Genomic DNA, 18,574 nt, shown 5'->3' with positions numbered 1-18,574 from the left:
TTCACATTTAGTTACATTTTCCATGGCAATTGGTAACCAAAATGATTTCTGCCACCTAAAATATTCAGAGAAAGTATGTTATCATGGAAAAAAAATTTTATAGTCCAAACATCAGATTATAGATCTAAACATATATGACTGTAAACATATATATGTGCTATGAAAAACTTTTAACGTGAATTCTAAGAGTAAATATTAAAGATCTGGCATAATTAACATGAAATGAAATTTCATCAAAATAAAACTTCAAAATTCTAGCAGATTGAGCAACATGTAAGTTTTTAGTTTTTGTGAATTTGAGAGTTGGGCCTGAGAATGATGTGAACATAGCTACTTAATGAAATCCTGATTCTACTTCTTTCTCTGTAGTATGAACTTAAACTTCATAAACTGTCATTTCCACACAGCCACTAGGCTCTCCAGAGTGCCTACTGCACTCAGAGACCTACTCTGTCCTCCCCTGCAGCTTTCCTCAACTGCATTTCCATCTGACTTTATGACTTGACCTTTTAAATCCCAGAAACCACAGAGAAAAACTAAAGAAATAACCAATTATTTTGTTTCACTAGTTAATGGAATTGTAGACATTCTTTGCTGATTAGAATATACAAATTTGTATACACAGTTAAATTCTCTCAAAGGAAACATTTCTGTAGGAGATCACCAAAACAGTTTTACATAGTGTAAGGTAAGGAAAATCCTTTCTTTTGTCTTTCAAAATTCCTACCTCATCAAATCCAGCAGCTTGCAAGTCTTGCAGCATTTGTGGATTAACTTCTGAAGAACTCCGACTTGTTTCATTTGCAAATGGTTGTAGAGAGTTTCGAATTTCCAGCAGAGCTTTATGATGTGTCCCAAATTTGGGTGGATTCCTAACTTGTCGAGGATCTTCAGTTGATGTTTTATTCATGCTATGCTCAGCCTTAGCAGCATCCGATGGTTTGGATAAATTCCTAAGAGATTCCCGAATTTCTTGCAACATTTGCCGGCTACTGCCAGTGTAGTTACTGGCAGGAAAGGTCTTAGGCCTCATTTGTCTATATCCTTCTGGCTTTTCACTCCTCTTCATGAAAACATCTATATTTATAACCCACACAAAGGACTTCTGTAAGAACTACTTGACTGATCCAGAACTTTCTCTTGAGCAAGACTGAAAAAGATCCTTTGCAGAAGTCCCCAGGAATGCTGAAATTCTTTACAATTAAATTATTAACCCTGTAAAAGAAAAAAGCAAAGCTATAAAGTGATTAGCTGATAAAGCAGTACCATGTGTTTGGGGGAGAACATACACTAATTTATCAGTTAGAGACCTGGGTTATAGTTCTGGCTCCACTAAGGATTACCGTACAGAGAGGAAAATTAGTTAACCTCTCTGTGCACATTTCCTAATTTATAAAATTATATCAAGCACTGGTTATGATGATAAAATATAATTTTGGGAGCGCTTAGTAAACGGGGGTGCCTTGCTGGCTCAGAGCCCATGCAACTCTTGATCTCAGCGTTATGAGTTCAAGCCCCATGTTGGGTATAGAGATTACATTTTTTTTTTAATTTTTTATTTTTTATAAACATATATTTTTATCCCCAGGGGTACAGGTCTGTGAATCACCAGGTTTACACATAGAGATTACATTTTAAATAAATTAAAAACGTAAAGGAAAAAAGACTGTTTAGTAAGCATATAAAGTATATACAGATACGAGGGATTAGTAAATGAATGATACAATGGACAGCCTCTCATCAACCTCACCCTGAACCTCCAATTCTAGATTTTAAAATCAGACTCTGGGGCATCGGGGTGGCACAGCTGGTTAAGCGATTGACTCTTCGTTTCAGGCGTGGGTTGTGATATCAGGGTTGTAAGACCAAGCCCTGCGTTGGGGTCCATGATCAGCACAGGGTCTGCTTTAGATGCTCTCTCTCTTTCTCCCTCTGCCCCTCCCACTCATGCTTTCTTTCTCCAAATAAATAATTTTTTTTTAAAGATTTTATTTATTTATTTGACAGAGAGAGACTGTACACATGAGCAGGGGCAGAGGGAGAGGGAGAAGCAGGCTCCCCACTGAACAAGGAGCCTGATGTGAAACTCGATTCCAGGACCCCGGGCTCATGACCTGAGCTGAAGGCAGTGGCTTAACAACTGAGCCACCCAGGCACCCCTAAACAAATAAATCTAAAATAAAATAAAATAAGACTTCAAGTAGAAGATTTCTTTTTTTTTTTTTTTTTAAGATTTTATTTATTTATTTGACAGAGAGAAATCACAAGTAGGCAGAGAGGCAGAGAGAGAGAGGAGGAAGCAGGCTCCCTGCTGAGCAGAGAGCCCGACGCGGGACTCGATCCCAGGATCCCGAGATCATGACCTGAGCCAAAGGCAGCGGCTTAACCCTCTGAGCCACCCAGGCACCCCCAAGCAGAAGACTTCTTTAGAAGAAAGGATTGTTGCTTTAAAAAGGTTTTAAACCACAAGTCCAGAAGATACCTTTATGCTTTAAAAACAAATGCTGGAGCTTTTTTCACCAACTGTGGACTTGGACTCTAGAGACAGTAAGTTTATTAATGACAGGATGGGGAAAGGATGTCTGTGGACAACTTGTCTTATTCCTCACTTAATGCATGAATGTCTTCTAAAACACACTAGAATTTGCAATGATGTGGATGGAACTAGAGGGTTATTATGCTAAAGCAAATTAAGTCAATCAGAGAAAGACAACTATATGATCTCACTGATAGGACTAATTTAAGAAACAAAACAGAGGATCATAGGGGAAGAGAGGAAAAAATAAAACAAGATGAAACCAGAGAGGGAGACAAACCACAAGAGACTCTTAATCACTGGACAAACTCAGGGTTGCTGGAGGGGAAGGGGGCTGGAGGAATGGGGGGACTGGGTGATGGACATTAAGGAGGGCATGTGATGTAATAAGCACTGGGTATTATATAAAACTGATGAATCACAGACCTGTACCTCTGAAACCAATAATACATTATATGTTAATTAACTGAATTTAAATTTAAAAAAGTAAACTGGGGGGAAAAACATACTAGAAGAACAGTCACATAAAGTCTACTTAAGTATCTTCACTGATAGGGAAAGCAATAATGCAAGAAAGCCATTCTATCTGTGACATGCAGCAAGTGCTAAAGATGTTTTCTTTCCAGGGAGCATCATGAAATCCCACTCAGTACATGTTGAGAGCCTGTTATGGGCAGTACTAAACAACTTTGTCTAAATCCTTATTTAGCCATCTTAACAGCTCTGTGAAGGTTTATTATCTCTGCTTTGTATATGAGGAAACAGGTTCAGAGAGTTTGAGTAAAACAGTTTCTAAGTGGTACCACTGGGATGTGAAACATTGGTAATTATCATCTACTAGAAGCCTATTTCTACTCATATATTTTTAAGTAATCTGTACACCCAGTGTGGGGCTTGAACTTACAACCCCAAGATCAAGAGTCCACGTCCTCTGGGCACCTGGGTGGCTCAGTCAGTTAAGCATCTGACTCTTGATTTCGGCTCAGGTCATGATCTCTCAGGATCGGGAGATGGAGCCTCATGTTCAGCTCTGTGCTGGGCATGGAGCCTGGTTGGGATTCTCTCCCTCTCCCTCCCTCCCCTTCCCTGTACCCACATGCTCTCTCTTCTTCCTGTTGGGCTGGCAGGAAGGGCTACCAAAGATGGCGAAAGTTCCCGCCACAAGACCTGAGCTCGGACAGGAGAACAAAGGCCCAAGCAGGAATCTGAGACCCCCGCCCCGGGCTCCTGTGGACCAATGGGATCCCGATGAGCAGGCAGGATATCCAAATAAGGGAAACTTGCCAAAAGACCCCTGAGCTTTCCCCAAGACCCCTTAAAAGCCCCTTCCTGCCTGCCTTGGGCGCGACTTCCGCCACTCTGGAAAGCTCGCCCGAGGGTGCCCACCTCCTCCCGTCGCCCGAGGGTGCCCACCTCCTCCCGTCACAACTTTCCTGGCTCCCCTTCTCCTGAGCCCTGAAACTTCGCCGGAGAGCGTTTTTAATAAATCTTGCCTTGCACCCACTTTGCCTGGTGTTGTGTTTATCTCGCCGGAAAAAACTTTACATTTGGTGCCGAAACCCGGGAAGGAGATTGAGCCCCCACACAGTGGGGAGGCTCTCTCCTTTCCCTGACCGAACCGGACCTGCCTTTCCGAACGCCACTTCCAAAGCTGTGATGAGTTTCCCCGATTCCGCGCCTCCTTCCGGAAAGCCCTGCCCTAATCGCGGCCGCGTCAGGGTGGACCCCGCCGGTCACCAGGTGACCTCCGTGACTCCGAGAGGCTGGGAGACGTCCTAACCTCTACGGCAGTCGACACAGCTTTTCTGCAACCCAGTGGTGGATGAGGGGACGCCTTCCTCCGGCCCTCGGGTTGCCCGGCAACAAATCATGGGGACCTCCCAATCCAAATTCGACCCTAAAACATCCCGGGGGTGTTTTAGGCCTGCTGGCCAATTTTAAAACCCTGGAACTGGACCAGGACCTGCGAAAACGACGTTACTGTACTGTCGCTTGGCCACAATACTGATTAGACAATCAGTCCCAATGGCCTCCGGAAGGCACGTTTAACTATCAGATTTTCATGGACCTAAATAACCTCGGCAGACACCAAGGCAGATGGGCCAAGGTCCCTTATGTCCAGCTTTCTGGACTCTGCACTCTCGCCCCTTCCTCTGCTCTCACTGCTCCACCTCACAGGTCCTCTTGGCCCGCTCCCCTCCCCCTACCCTGCCACCCACTGCTTCCAAAGACTCGGACCTCTCCTCCCCCTCTCCTCTCTCTGAACCCCAGAGAGCTTCACCCACCCACTGACAAGAGGGCCTCTGGTTCCTCCTCCTCCTCCTCCTCCTCACCGCGATCCTTCACCCCAAGGTCCCTTAAATTCAGGATTTCTGAACCGGCGCTCTCGTCTGCCCCTCCTTCTCCCCCTCCCCCCTCCTATCCGAACTCCTGACAAATTTATCCGCAGTAAACCGGAAACTGCAATCAAAGTTTACTGAAGGTCAAATAGGCTCTTGTTATTTGTTAAAATCTGCTAGCAAAGAGATGACTAGAACTGCTGGTTAACTGTGTGTCTTGGAGTTTTAATGGGTCATTCTTAAGGTAGCATTCAAAGTCTTTGGTAACCTTTAACAGAATGGGATAAAATACCTGAGCACTGGTCGCCAGAACTAGGTTTAAGCTTTTGAAATCTGTTGGTAAACACCTTTTGTGTTTAATTGAATTCTGTTGTAACAGCCGCAGGCAGCCGCACTAGGGCTTGAAAGCCCCCCCCCCCACCCCGAGTTCGTCTGCCCCCCAAGGGAGGTTGCTAGAGTTGAGGAAGTTGTTTGAGTTCATGCGCCCTTCTCTCTACAGGACCTTTCCCAAATTGAGAAACGTTTGGGCTCCTTTTCGGCCAGTTCTGATAACTATATTAAAGAATTCCAATATCTGGCCCAAGCCTATGACCTCACCTGGCATGATTTACATGTGGTCCAGACCACCACCCTCACCATAGAGGAGAGGGAACGCATCCAGGCTGCTGCCCAGGAGCACGCGGATCAGGTCCAGCTCACTGATGCTGCCATGCCAATTGGAGCCTGGGAGGTCCCAGCTGTAGAACCAGGTTGGGATTATCAGGATGGCCAAGATGGCCACTGGCACCGCGACCGCATGGTCCAGTGTCTCATAGCCGGCATGCGGGCAGCCTCTAATAAGGCCGTTAATTATGACAAGATTAGGGAGATTGTCCAGGCCCCTACGACAACCCCACCATGTTTCTTAACCAGTTGACCGAACCTTTAACCCATTACACTCACTTGGACCCTGCCTCTCCTGCGGGGGCCACGGTACTAGCTACTCATTTTATCTCTCAATTGGCACCAGATATACAGGGAAAGTTAAAGAAGGCTGAGGAGGACCCTCAGACCCCCATTTCTGACTTGGTGAAAATGGTATTTAAGGTTTTTAATTCCCGTGAGGAGGCGGCTGAGCTTAAACGACAAGCCAGACCAGCAAAAGGTTCAGTTGCAGACCCAAGCCTTGGCAGCAGCCCTGCGGCCGGCCGGCTCCGGGAGCCAGCAGAGAGGGGCAACCAATCGCACCCCGCCGGGGGGCCTGTTTTGAATGCGGGGCCGAGGGACACTGGGCTCGCCAGTGTCCCAATCCAAAGCTGCCAACTCGGCCTTGCCCTCAATGCCATTTGATGGGCCACTGGAAATCCGACTGCCCTAACCTCGGGGTATCTTCGGCACCTCAACGTGGGGGACCCCCTGAGACAGTAAGTCTGGCCTTTCAACTGCTTGGATTGGAGGACGACTGACGAAGCCCAGACTCAGCCACCCCTCTCACCCAGGCCGAGCCCAGGGTTACGCTCCAGGTAGTGGGTAAGTCCATCTCTTTTTTTGCTGGACACGGGGGCTACCTACTCTGTTCTGCCTTCCTACTCGGGACTTACTCGAACCTCACCAATTACTGTTATGGGGATCGATGGGACCTCCTCCAACCCTAGGGTGACCCTTCCCCTTACCTGTAGCCTGGATGGGTTTCCCTTCCCCCACTCGTTCCTATGATTCCTTCCTGCCTGGTCCCTCTACTGGGTAGGGACATTCTCCAGAAACTAAGGGCAACTATCTGCCTCTCCCCTTCCTCCCCTCTATCCACCTCAACCCGTCTCATCCTACACCTCTCCACTCCCTCGACCCCCGCTCCAGATGACCTACCCGCTATAGATCCTCAGGTGTGGGACATCTCAGAGCCCATCATCGCTTCCCACCTTACCCCGGTTAAAGTACAGCTTAATGATAACTCTAAGTTTCCCTCAAGCTCAGTTCCCTATTTCCTTAGCCCACCGCCAGGGCCTGAAACTATCATAGAACGGCTTTAACGTCAGGGACTCCTGATCCCCATCATTTCCCCCTGTAACACCCCATCCTCCCAGTACGCAAGCCCTCAGGGGCTTATGGACTGGTACAAGACCTTAGGCTTATGAACGAGGTCGTGGTCCCCCTCCACCCAGTTGTTCCTAACCCCTACACCCTATTGTCTCGCGTTCCCCCAAACACCTCTCACTTTACTGTACTGGAGCTAAAGGACGCCTTTTTCACCATCCCTTTGCACCCTGATTCCTATTTTCTTTTTGCCTTCACCTGGGAGAATCCTGACACGCATGCTTCTGGACAACTAACTTGGACTGTTCTACCCCAGGGGTTCAGGGACAGCCCTCACATTTTCGGCCAGGCCTACAGACTTAACAGCAGTGCGTCCTTAAGGCGTCCTTAAGGCCAGTACTCTACTACATATGTGGATGACCTCCTCCTCTGTAGCCCCTCCCTCTCGGTCTCCCAAGACGACACCTCCACCCTACTTAACTTTCTGGGGCCCAAGGGATATCAAGTACCCCCCTCTAAGGCCCTCAACATGACCTTAGGGCAGCCCATCACAATCTACTCTCCCCACCAACTCACAGACCTCCTTAGCCACCGATCTCTGGCCCATCTGACTCCTCGTCTCCAGATATTCCATCTGCTATTCCTAGAGAACCCGCATCTCTCTCTCTCTACCTCCCCCCGCTTAAACCCTGCAACTTTACTGCCTATACCCTTGCCAGATAAGGGGTGGATCTACATCCAGGACAGGATTGCCCTGCCAGGCAATCTGGTGCACACCTTGATTACTGACATCCACCAATCCCTCCATAGTGGCCCATAGGCTCTCCACTAATTTCTTCAGCCATTGTTCTACTTCACATCCCATACCACCCACAGTCATCTGTAAGGTAGAAAAGGCCAACGGGCTGCTCAAAGCCCAACTCACCAAACCTACCCTAGAAACCCATCTTTCCTAGCCTACACTTCTGCCTATAGCTCTCACCAGACTCCTGGCTACGCCCCGTGGGTCTTCAGGCTTAAGCCCATTTGAATTACTATACAGCCGGCCCTTTCTTAAAAATCATAGCCCTCCGGCCATTTCCCCGCCGGGGATTGGGAGGGAGACAAACCATAAGTGACTCTTAATCTCACAAAACAAACTGAGGGTTGCTGGGGGGAGGGGGTTTGGGAGAAGGGGGTGGGATTATGGACATTGGGGAGGGTATGTGCTTTGGTGAGTGCTGTGAAGTGTGTAAACCTGGTGATTCACAGACCTGTACCCCTGGGGATAAAAATATATGTTTATAAAAAATAAATATAAATTTAAAAAAAAGATTATTATTATGGCTGTATAGCTCTGGCCTACAACCACTGAATTGTATACTTTAAACAAGTACATTTTATGGTAAATAAATTATATCTTAGAGCTGTTAAAAATAAACACTTCTGGGGGCTCAGTCAGTTAAGCATACAACTCTTAATTTTGGCTCAGATCTCAATCTCAAGGTTGTAAGATTGAGCCACATGTCAGGCTTTGTGCTGGGCATGGAACATGCTTAAGATTCTCTCTACCTCTCCCTTTGCTCCCTTCCGCCACTCTCCCTTCTCACTAACAAACAAAAAAACCCACAAAGAAAAAACCAAACGCTTTATTTTTAAAAATTACACTTATGGATGTTAATTATACATACACATAAATGACTATTTTGCAGTAGGCCTGAAAAATGATGAAGTCCTGAAAAAGACCATCAGAGGCAGTTTCCTGGTGACTCAATAATCCGTACTTCTGTGGTACAGTTCTTATTTATGATTGATTCAATTTTTAAAAAATTTTTTTAATAGTTTGCATTTTAAAGATTTAATTTATTTATTTGACAGAGAGAAATCACAAGTAGATGGAGAGGCAGGCAGAGAGAGAGCAGAGAGCCCAATGTGGGACTCGATCCCAGGACCCTGAGATCATGACCTGAGCCGAAGGCAGCGGCTTAACCCACTGAGCCACCCAGGCGCCCTGATCGATTCAATTCTACTTAACAAGAAGACCACATTTCTCCATTTTTAAAAACAAAAATGAACTGTCATTGTGTTGCTAAAAATCACACATATTCTGTCTACAACATAACCCAATCTACTGATAATTACTTCATAAATGAAATTAAGATGGATACATCTTATGCTTTTATGAAAAGAGCTGGCCCCTAATGATAAGCAGTTTTTCCCTAAGCCTCCCAAAAATATTAATAGCTTACTAATGAAATAGATTACATTTCACATTTAGCTCACCAGTTGAAAATTTACAGAATTCCCCTTCTTGTCCTTCCTGAGAGGGAAAATATTTTCTATATCCTGTTCTGCAACCTATCATTTTCCTGCAATCAAGGATTAACATCAGTGATTATCCAATGTCATATTTAGTTCTTTGAATATCTGAGTCACATTTTATTCACAGCATCTAAGCATTTCATTAATAGATAATTATTTTGGGTTTCAATTCCAAGTTTAGTATCATTTTACTATTATTATTTTACCATTTCCAAAATCATTCTCCTTGATAGAGTAGAATAACAAATAACAAATAAGCATAAAAAATAACAAAAATAATAAAATAACAAAAAATAACAAAATAATCATAATTTGCTGTTCTCTGTCAATATACAACATTTGCTCCCATCCCTAACAAGGAGCCTGGCAAACAGTAAGCTGTGCAAAAATATCTGCTGAACTAATAAATGCAAGTGATTTATCCCTTCTTTTTACCCTTAAAAAATTATAATCTTAGTTTTTTCTAATTATACAAAAATGTATCCTCATTGAAAAACTTTAATATTATATTATATAAAGTAGAAGTCCCTCATAATTCACCTCCCTCAACAGTAAGAATCACTATAGTAGGCTGAATGATGGCATCATGAAACATATCTACTTCCTAATCCTTAGAATCTGTAAATGTTATCTTATTTGGAAATAGGGACTTTGCAGATGTCATTAAGGATTTTGAGATGGAGAGATTATCATGGATTATTCAGGTAAGCAGTACACAGAATTTTAAGTGTTCTTCTGAGAAGAAGGGTGAGAGAGATCAGATACATACAGAAACGGAAGAGGCAGTGTGTCTGAGGGGACAGAGAGTGGAGTGATGTTGTCAGAAGCCAAGGAAAGCTGGCAGCCAAAATGGCAAGGAACAGATTTTCTCCTAGAGCTTCTTGGAGGAAGGGTGGCCTTGTCAACACCTTGATTTTGGGTGAGTGATACTGAATTTGGATTCCTGGCCTCCAGAACTCTAAGAGAATAAATGTATGCTTTTTAAGACCCCATTTTTAGTGATTTGCCAGGTAAGCCACATGAAACGAATACAATCACTATCTATACAGCACATCTGAGACATTTTTCCAAAGAACATACACAAATGGACAACAGATACATGAAAAAATGCTCAACATCACTAATCATCAGGGAAATGCAAACCAAAACCACAATGAGCTGTCACCTTATACCTGTCAGAATGGCTACAGTCAAAAAACAAGAAATAACAAGTATTGATGAGGATGTGGGAAAAAGGAACCTTTGTATACTGTTGGTGGAAATGTAAATTGGTGAAACCACAGTAGAAAATAGTATAGCTGTTCCTCAGAAAATAAAAAACAGAAATACCATACAACCTAGTAGTTCCATTACTGAATATTTACCCAACAAAAATAAGAACCCTAATTAAAAAAGATATATGCGGGGCGCCTGGGTGGCTCAGTGGGTTAAGCCACTGCCTTCGGCTCAGGTCATGATCTCAGGGTCATGGGATCGAGTCCCATATCGGGCTCTCTGCTCAGCAGGGAGCCTGCTTCTTCCTCTCTCTCTCTGCCTGCCTCTCTGCCTACTTGTGATCTCTGTCAAATAAATAAATAAAATCTTAAAAAAAAATATATATATGCATCCCAATATTTACTGCAGCATTAGTTATCATAGCCAAGATATGGAAGGTACCTAGGTGTCCAAGGATAGATGAATGGATAAGGATGATGTGGTGTTTATAGATACAATGTTAATATTACTCAGCCATGGGCGCCTGGGTGGCTCAGTGGTTTAAGCCGCTGCCTTCGGCTCAGGTCATGATCTCAGGGTTCTGGGATCGAGTCCCGCATCGGGCTCTCTGCTCAGCAGTGAGCCTGCTTCCTCCTCTCTCTCTCTGCCTGCCTCTCTGCCTACTTGTAATCTCTCTGTCAAATAAATAAATAAATCTTTAAAAAAAAAAAATATTACTCAGCCATAAGAAAGAATGAGATGGGGGCACCTGGGTGGCTCAGTGGGGTAAGGATCTGCCTTTGGCTCAGGTTATGATTCCAGGGTCCTGGGATCAAGCCCCATGTTGGGCTCCTTGCTCAGTGGGGAACCTGCTTCTCCCTCTTTCCCTGCTCATGCTCTCTTTCTCTCACTCTGTATCTCTTAAACAAATAAATAAAATCTTTTAAAAAAAAAAGAATGAGACATCGCCATTTGTGACAACATGAACAGAACGGAAGGGTATTATGCTAAGTAAAATAAGTCAGACACAGACAAATACCGTATGATTTCACTTATATGTGGAGTCTAAAAAATAAGTGAACAAACAAAACCCCAAAACAAACCCACAGACACAGAGAAGACACTGATGTTTCTTAGAGTGGTGGGGACAGAGAATGGGCAAAAAGGGTGAAGGAGAATGGGAAGTACAGTTATGAGATGTGTAAGCCACTGAATTGAAATGTACAGCATAGAGAATACAGTCAGTGGTATTTTAACGGCATTATATGGTGACAGATGGTAGCAACATTGTGGTAAGCGAAATATAACACAGAATTGTCCCAGTAGTATACCTGCAACTCACATAACACTATGTATCAACTCTACTTCAATTAAGATAATTTTTTAAATACTGCATATTCTAACATAATATTACTATCAATCAAAATGGGATCAAAAAGGGGCGCCTAGGTAGCTCAGTCTGTTAATCTGCCTTTGGCTCAGGTAATGATCTCAGGGTCCTGGGATCAAGCTCTGGGTACGGCTCTCTGCTCTGTGGGGAGTATGCTTCTCTCTTTCCTTCTGCCCCTGCCTCCCACTTGTGCTCTCTCTCAAATTAATAAATAAAAAAAAAATTTTTTTTTAAAACCAAAATGGAATCACAAAATATGACCTCATTTTACATAATACATGAATTTATAAGAAGAGAATGCTGTGTTACCCAAACTTATCTGACCAAAGAACTTTCCCACCTCTGAGCATTTCATGAGATTCATTTCTATGGAATCCATTTTAGCAAATGCTGAACCAGAGGCACCTGAGTGGCTCAGTTAGTTAAGAGTCTCCCTTTGGCTCAGTTCTGGGATGGAGCCCCACATAGGGCTCCCTGCTCAGTGGGGAGTTTGCTTCTCCCTCTCCCTCTGCTCCTTCCCCTGCTCATTCTCTCTTACTTGCTCATTCTCTCAAATAAATCAAATGAAGAAAAGAAAATGCTGGGCCAGTCATCCTAATCCTATATCCTGTAACTCTGTACTTGAATAATGTAATTTCTAACACTGTTAACATCTGAGGCTATAATGGTCCAGAAATGACTGTGTTCTAGTATATATGTAATAATGTGTTTTAAGTTAAAATAAATGAAAAATTAGTTTATGCTTAGCTTTTTCATCTACATGTTGGAACACTTGTGAATAAAATATGTCTGGATTTTATTTTAAATATGGTGTCTGAAATTTTATTTACTTATTAAATAAAATTTGGTTTTGCAGAGAAGTGGATGGAGACATAGATGAGACCAAAGTAGCTGATGACTGTTGTAGCTGGGTGATGGGCACATGAAAGTTCATCATCCTATTCCCTTTACTTTTGTATGTGCTTGAAATTTTCTAAAACATAAAATTAACAACTAAAGAAGAAAAGAAATGACTACAGTGCTCTGGATCTTTAAATGGTTCTGCTGCAAATTATTTATTCAAATGCAAAACACACAAAGAACACAAAGTGTTTCTTAATTTAAAGGAACAATTAATTCTACACAACAACATCATTTCAGCATTAGCTTTTCAGGGGAAGTAAGAGAGACATTACCTTTTTTTTTTTTTTTTTTTAAGATTTTATTTATTTATTTTAGGGAGGGAGAAAGCGTAAAAGCAGGAAGGACAGAGGGAGAAGGAGAATCTCAAGCAGACTCCATCCTGAACACAGAGCCTGTGAGGCTCAATTTCATAACCCTGAGATCCTGACCTGAGCTGAAACCAAGAGTTGGACTCTCATCCGAATGTGCCGCCCAGGTATCCTGAATTATTAGGTTTAAATGTTTGTTTCAAAAGGTAATCCATACCATCAGATTTTAATAATGATGGAAAAGAGAAGTGTGACATATCTTTACCTAATTGGTCTTGATAAATCCTTGTTGCCAGAAACTATATTTACATACTGCCCTCTATTACCTAAATTAGTTCCTGCCAAAGCTCTGTGAACTGATGTAATGTGTCAATTCTAGTTGAGGCAGTTAGAAGCCAGCGCTTCTTCATCTCTCTCTTCCTGCTTCAATGACAATGCTGGTCACATTTTGAGATGGTAGCTTCACAATATGGAGGAAATATGGGCTCCTAAGCCACTGAATGGTTTACTACTGAACCCCACTGGACTTTGTGTAAAGAAGAAAGAAATCTCTGTTGTATTATAACACTGATATTTTGCAATGTTAACTACAAAACAGCCTAGTATTATTTTGGTAATACAGACCACCCAAGGGACACCTGGGTGGTTCTGTCAGTTAATGTCTGACTTCATCTCAGCTCAGGTCTTGATCTCAGGGTCATGAATTTGAGCTCTTGCAATGAGGCCTACTTAAAAAAAAAAAAAACCTTTTTAAATAAATAAATAAATAAATACCACTGAAAATAAGCAGAATCTACTTATTAACAGCTTGCCACAGCAAGGGAGTCAGGCAGTTACCATCTCTTTGGCAGAGATTCAAAGGCTGGCAGGGGAATGAAAAAGCTTTAAATTGAATAAAAGGAAAGACATCAGGTATGCTCTGCCACAAGGAAGCTGGAGGCCAGCTAACCTGAAGCAGGGCATCCTATGTGATTGGTTGGGGGTATATTTGTCTTTCCCTTGTTAGTCCTGAGTTAGAAGTCGGCAGTTACTGACAAAGCCCTGGCTGTTTGGGCCTATTGCTATTGTGGTCACAGTTCTATTTTCATATATGATCTGGCCATTGTCTATCTGCCTATTTAGTCTCTCATTCTCCTAATACAAAAACTGGTACCTGGAGGGGCACCTGGGTGGCTCAGTGGGTTAAGCCTCTTGCCTTTGGCTCAGGTCATAATTTCAGGGTCCTGGGATCAAGCTCCGCATTGGGCTCTCTGCTCAGTGGAGAGCCTGCTTCCCCCTCCCCCTCTGCCTGCCTCTTTGCCTACTTGTGATCTCTCTGTCAAATAAATAAAATCTTAAAAAAAAAAAAAAGATGAAGAAATTGGTACTTAGAAGAGATGTGCTACTATAACAGATACCCTAATACAGTATAGATTTAGTAGTTAGGCAAAGAGCTTCAAGGAAAGTGATACTGGGGCTGGAAAAATAAAGAACCATGTTTTACAGTGGCTGAATATTTGGTAAAGCTGTTGTCTATTATAACTTACAAGGTGACAAAGAGTCTACTGAATTTGTAGTTCTATAAATAGAGTCTGAAAACGAGAATCTTTGAAGTGTGTGTTGGCTGCTATTGGCTATTTGGCAAAGTATTATAAATAAATGATAAGGTCAGGAAAGAAGTAGCTGATTTGCAAACAGAAATAGGAAGGAATAGACAGAAATTTAAAATCCTGCAGGGTTGGAATGCAGCCTGATTCTAGACCCCAAACAGGAAGAGATGGAATTAAAAGGCTCAGCATAGATGTCCATTAGCATCTCTCAGCTGACTAAAGTACCTCAGTGGTAAAACCCACTCTAAGGGGATAGCTGTGTCTCAAATAACCAACTGAATATAGAAATGGGAGCTCTCAAATTTTTGGAAGAGGTTACTAACACATCTGAAAAATGGTTTTTGACCCATGGAATTGACTAGAACTAAACACATCAGAGGCTTACTAACTTTGAGGAAATAACTTTAATTTTTTTTTTAAACTACTCAAACTCTGATTTTTTTAAAGAAGCCTTTGACTATTTATAATTTAAATCCCTGAGGCTCCCAAATTCCACAAACCATAATCTAGATGAGAAAGGTTTGTACCTTCTAAAGAGGGACTATTCTCCCAAAGCTCACACTTCCCTATGTAGCCAAGGATGATAATGGGAAAAAATCCCCAAAGAGATTCTTTGAGGGAACAATGGTCAAGGGTCACAGAAAACAATGAATGAGGATAGAGTTCTTTCCATATAATTGGATTAAGGTCCAATTAAAGAAAATCCCCTACCTCCATAGCCAGTTGCTTTCAAGACCTGCCTATTGAGATTTCAAAATTATTACGGATCAGCAATTACTGCTCTTTCCTACTCTTCTCCTTTTCTAATAGTGGTGCTTATTAAGGCCCTGCCATTCTTGTTATATCCCTGTGTACTGTGGTTGAGTGAATGAGTGAGAGGGGATAGAGAGGAGGACAAAGAATGAAAACAAAGATAACTGAACAAGTCTCTGGACCAAAAGAGGACATTTGGACCTGAAGAGGACATTACTGGACATATGGGCCACAGGGCCTGCAAATCTAGCTACTACTGCTTAGGGCCAAATAAACTATCAAAAGAACAATGTAGTACTATGATCATCTTTTAAAAATACGTACAGTGTTTTCTTGATTGTAAGATACATGCTTTCCACATTCTATTATTTCTGAAATTGAGGATATACACAAGTCAGTATTTATTTATTTTTAAATATTTTCTTTTCTCTTTTTCTTTTTTAAGCAGGCTCCATGCCTAGCATGGAGCCCAAAACAGAGCTTGAACTCATGCACCTAAGATAAAGACCTGAGCTGAGATCAAGAGTCAGATGCTTAATGGACTGAGCCACCCAGGGAGCCCCTTAAGATTTCTATTTTACTTTTAAATATTTTTTTTCAAAGATTTTATTTCTTGAGAGAGAAGGAAAAGAGAGAGCACCCTAGTGAGCAGGGGGAGGGGAGAGAGAATGAGGCAGACTCTGCATTTACTACAAAGCCCAACACAGGACTCAATGATCTCATGACTATGTGTGTTATTTTCATGACTCATGACTATGAGATCATGACCTGAGCAAAAACCAAGATTCGGTCACTTAACCAACTGAGCCACCCAGGCGTCCAAAATTTTACTTTATTTATTTGTTTGTTTGTTTGTTTTTATTTTTTACTGCAACAGAGCCATGATTATATTATTCTCTTTACATGGGCTAGAATCAGTGCTATGGATTTTGCATGCATTCTTTTATTTGAAGTTTTTTTTTTTTTTTTTTATTAACATGTAACATATTATTTGCTTCAGGGGTACAGGTCTGTGAATCACCAGTCTAACACAATTCACAGCACTCACCATAGGACATAATCTCCCCAGTGTCCTTAACTGAGCCACCCTATCCCTTCTCCCCCACCCCAGCAACCCTGTTTCCTGAGATAAAGTCTCTTACGATTTGTCTCCCTCCCTGGTCCCATCTTGTCAAAATTTTGTTTTATTTTGTTTTTTAAATACTTTGTTTATTTAACAGAGAGAGAAAGAAAGAGAGGTATCATAAGTAGGCAGAGAGAGAGGGGGAAGCAGACTCCTCACTGAGCAGAGCGCCGGATGTGGGCCTCAATCCCAGGACCCCAAGACCATGACCTGAGCCGAAGGCAGAGGCCCAACCCACTGAGCCATCCAGGCGCCCCCAAAATTTTATTTTTACATAATTTCTATACCCAACGTGGGGCTCAAACTTATAACCCCGAGATCAAGAGTTGCAAACTCTACCAACCAAGTCAGGCAGGTGTCCCTTAAAGTCAATATTTAAAGAAATGTTGCCATCTCCAAAGCAGAAAAGTTCTGGAACAGCAGACAGTGCACATAGCTAATTTGACCATAAATAAAAGGTGAAATTCCCTTGTCATTTCAACTCCAGGTGTGTGTTTGTAAGCAGGCTCGACCCAAAGCATGGAGCCCGATGTGGGGTTTGAACTCATAACCCTGAAATGGAGACCTAAGCTGAGATAAAGATCTGACGCTTAACTGTCTGAGCCACGCATGTGCCTCCAACTGTGTTATTTTCACTGGCAACATCACATATGGTTGAATCTAGATCCTTGATTGTCAAAATGTCTTCAAAAAGATTCTACTATCATGCAGCATTATGTCCTCAGAAACTGTCATCCAATAGGCAATGCAATTAAAGGTATAAAGAGCTGTCAAATTTAGGTGAGATCACAAAATTTTCAGAGGTAGGAGAGATTCATGAAGTACATGCACATCAAAGTCGTTTGAGTTATCACCATCAAATGTTTAATTTCCAGCAATAGCTCACTTAGCTAAGAAAAAAATAGTTTAAGCAAAGACAAGACAAAATCCAGTATTCTTCAATATACCTCAAAATTATATACTCAATTATAAAAACAATAAAAGTGGCATGTCACCATGTTATGTGTTAACTACCCCAAAGCCCAAAGAAATCCAGCCTTATTCACATTCAGAATTTCTTCAGAATGTGAATAAGGCGGAGATTCAAACTTTTTTGCCACCAAAAAAAGAAAAAGGTATGCAATTTACTGGATGCAATTTAATGTATGCTATTGAAGGTTAATAAAAAACTATGTTTAGGGGCACATGACTGGGTCAGTCAGTGGAGCACGTGACTCTCAATCTCGGGATTTAAGTTTAGCTCCATGATGGGTACAGAGATTACTTAATTTAAAAAATGTTTTAAGAAATATTATTGAGGGGCCTGGGTGGCTCAGTCATTAAGCATCTGCCTTCAGCTAAGGTCATGATCCCAGGGTCCTGAAATCGAGCCCACATTGGATTCCCTACTGGGTGGGAGGCCTGCTTCTCCATCTCGAACTCCCCCTGCTTATGTTCCCTCTCTGTCAATTAAACAGATAAAATCTTTGGAAAAAAATATGTATTATTGAAAAAATTAACTATGGGGCATCTGGGTGCCTCAGGCAGATAACTGTCTGCCTTCCTCTCCGGTCCTGATCCCAGTGTTCTGGGATTAAGCCCCACGTCAGGCTCCACATTTAGCAGGGAACCTGCTTCTCCTTCTCCCCCTGCCTCTGTCCTTTCCTGTTTGTGCTCTCTTGCTCACTCGCTGTCACAAATAAATAAAATCTTTTTTGAAAAAAGGAAAAAATTGACTATAAAAAACAACTATGCTTCTTTTACTTTCCCTGAAATACTGTTACTAAACAGATGGTTTTAGACTTACCGTTCAGAATTTCTTGAAACTGAGAAAATACAACAATGCAACCTTATTTTTCTAAGTAACTAAATAATGAATTACATCATGTATATGTACCATAATTTATCTATCCCCTACTCATGGGCATTTAGGTTGTTTCCAATTTTTGCTATTATAATGTTTCAAACACTGGTAACTTTAATCGTATTGGTAATATCCTCGATCTGAGGATGGGTGGTGAGTTCACGAATTCCTTTTTTTATTATGATCATAGCTTACATGTATATAACATATTCCTTGTAAAAACCAAAATTAGTTCATTAAAAAATGTGACAATAAAAATTGCTGTCCAGACATTGTTGAGCA

The 18,574-nt window shown here is 42.1% G+C and overlaps 1 protein-coding gene across 1 annotated transcript in view; it reads right to left on the bottom strand.

Moving 5' to 3' along the window:
• LATS1 (large tumor suppressor kinase 1) overlaps positions 1-18,574 on the bottom strand; it is a 56,394-nt gene that overhangs the window by 29,144 nt on the left and 8,676 nt on the right. The window contains exon 2 of the mRNA XM_082730284.1: positions 728-1,215. Within this exon, the coding sequence (XP_082586410.1) occupies positions 728-1,069 (342 nt within the window). The 5' untranslated portion in view covers positions 1,070-1,215. The remainder of the gene's footprint in view (positions 1-727; positions 1,216-18,574) is intronic.

The sequence above is a fragment of the Mustela nivalis genome (assembly GCF_964662115.1).
Source record: "Mustela nivalis genome assembly, chromosome: 5".
NCBI classification, from domain to species: Eukaryota; Metazoa; Chordata; class Mammalia; order Carnivora; family Mustelidae; genus Mustela; species Mustela nivalis.
Note: the sequence above shows the minus strand (reverse complement) of the source record. Positions and strands in the feature narration are given on the sequence as shown.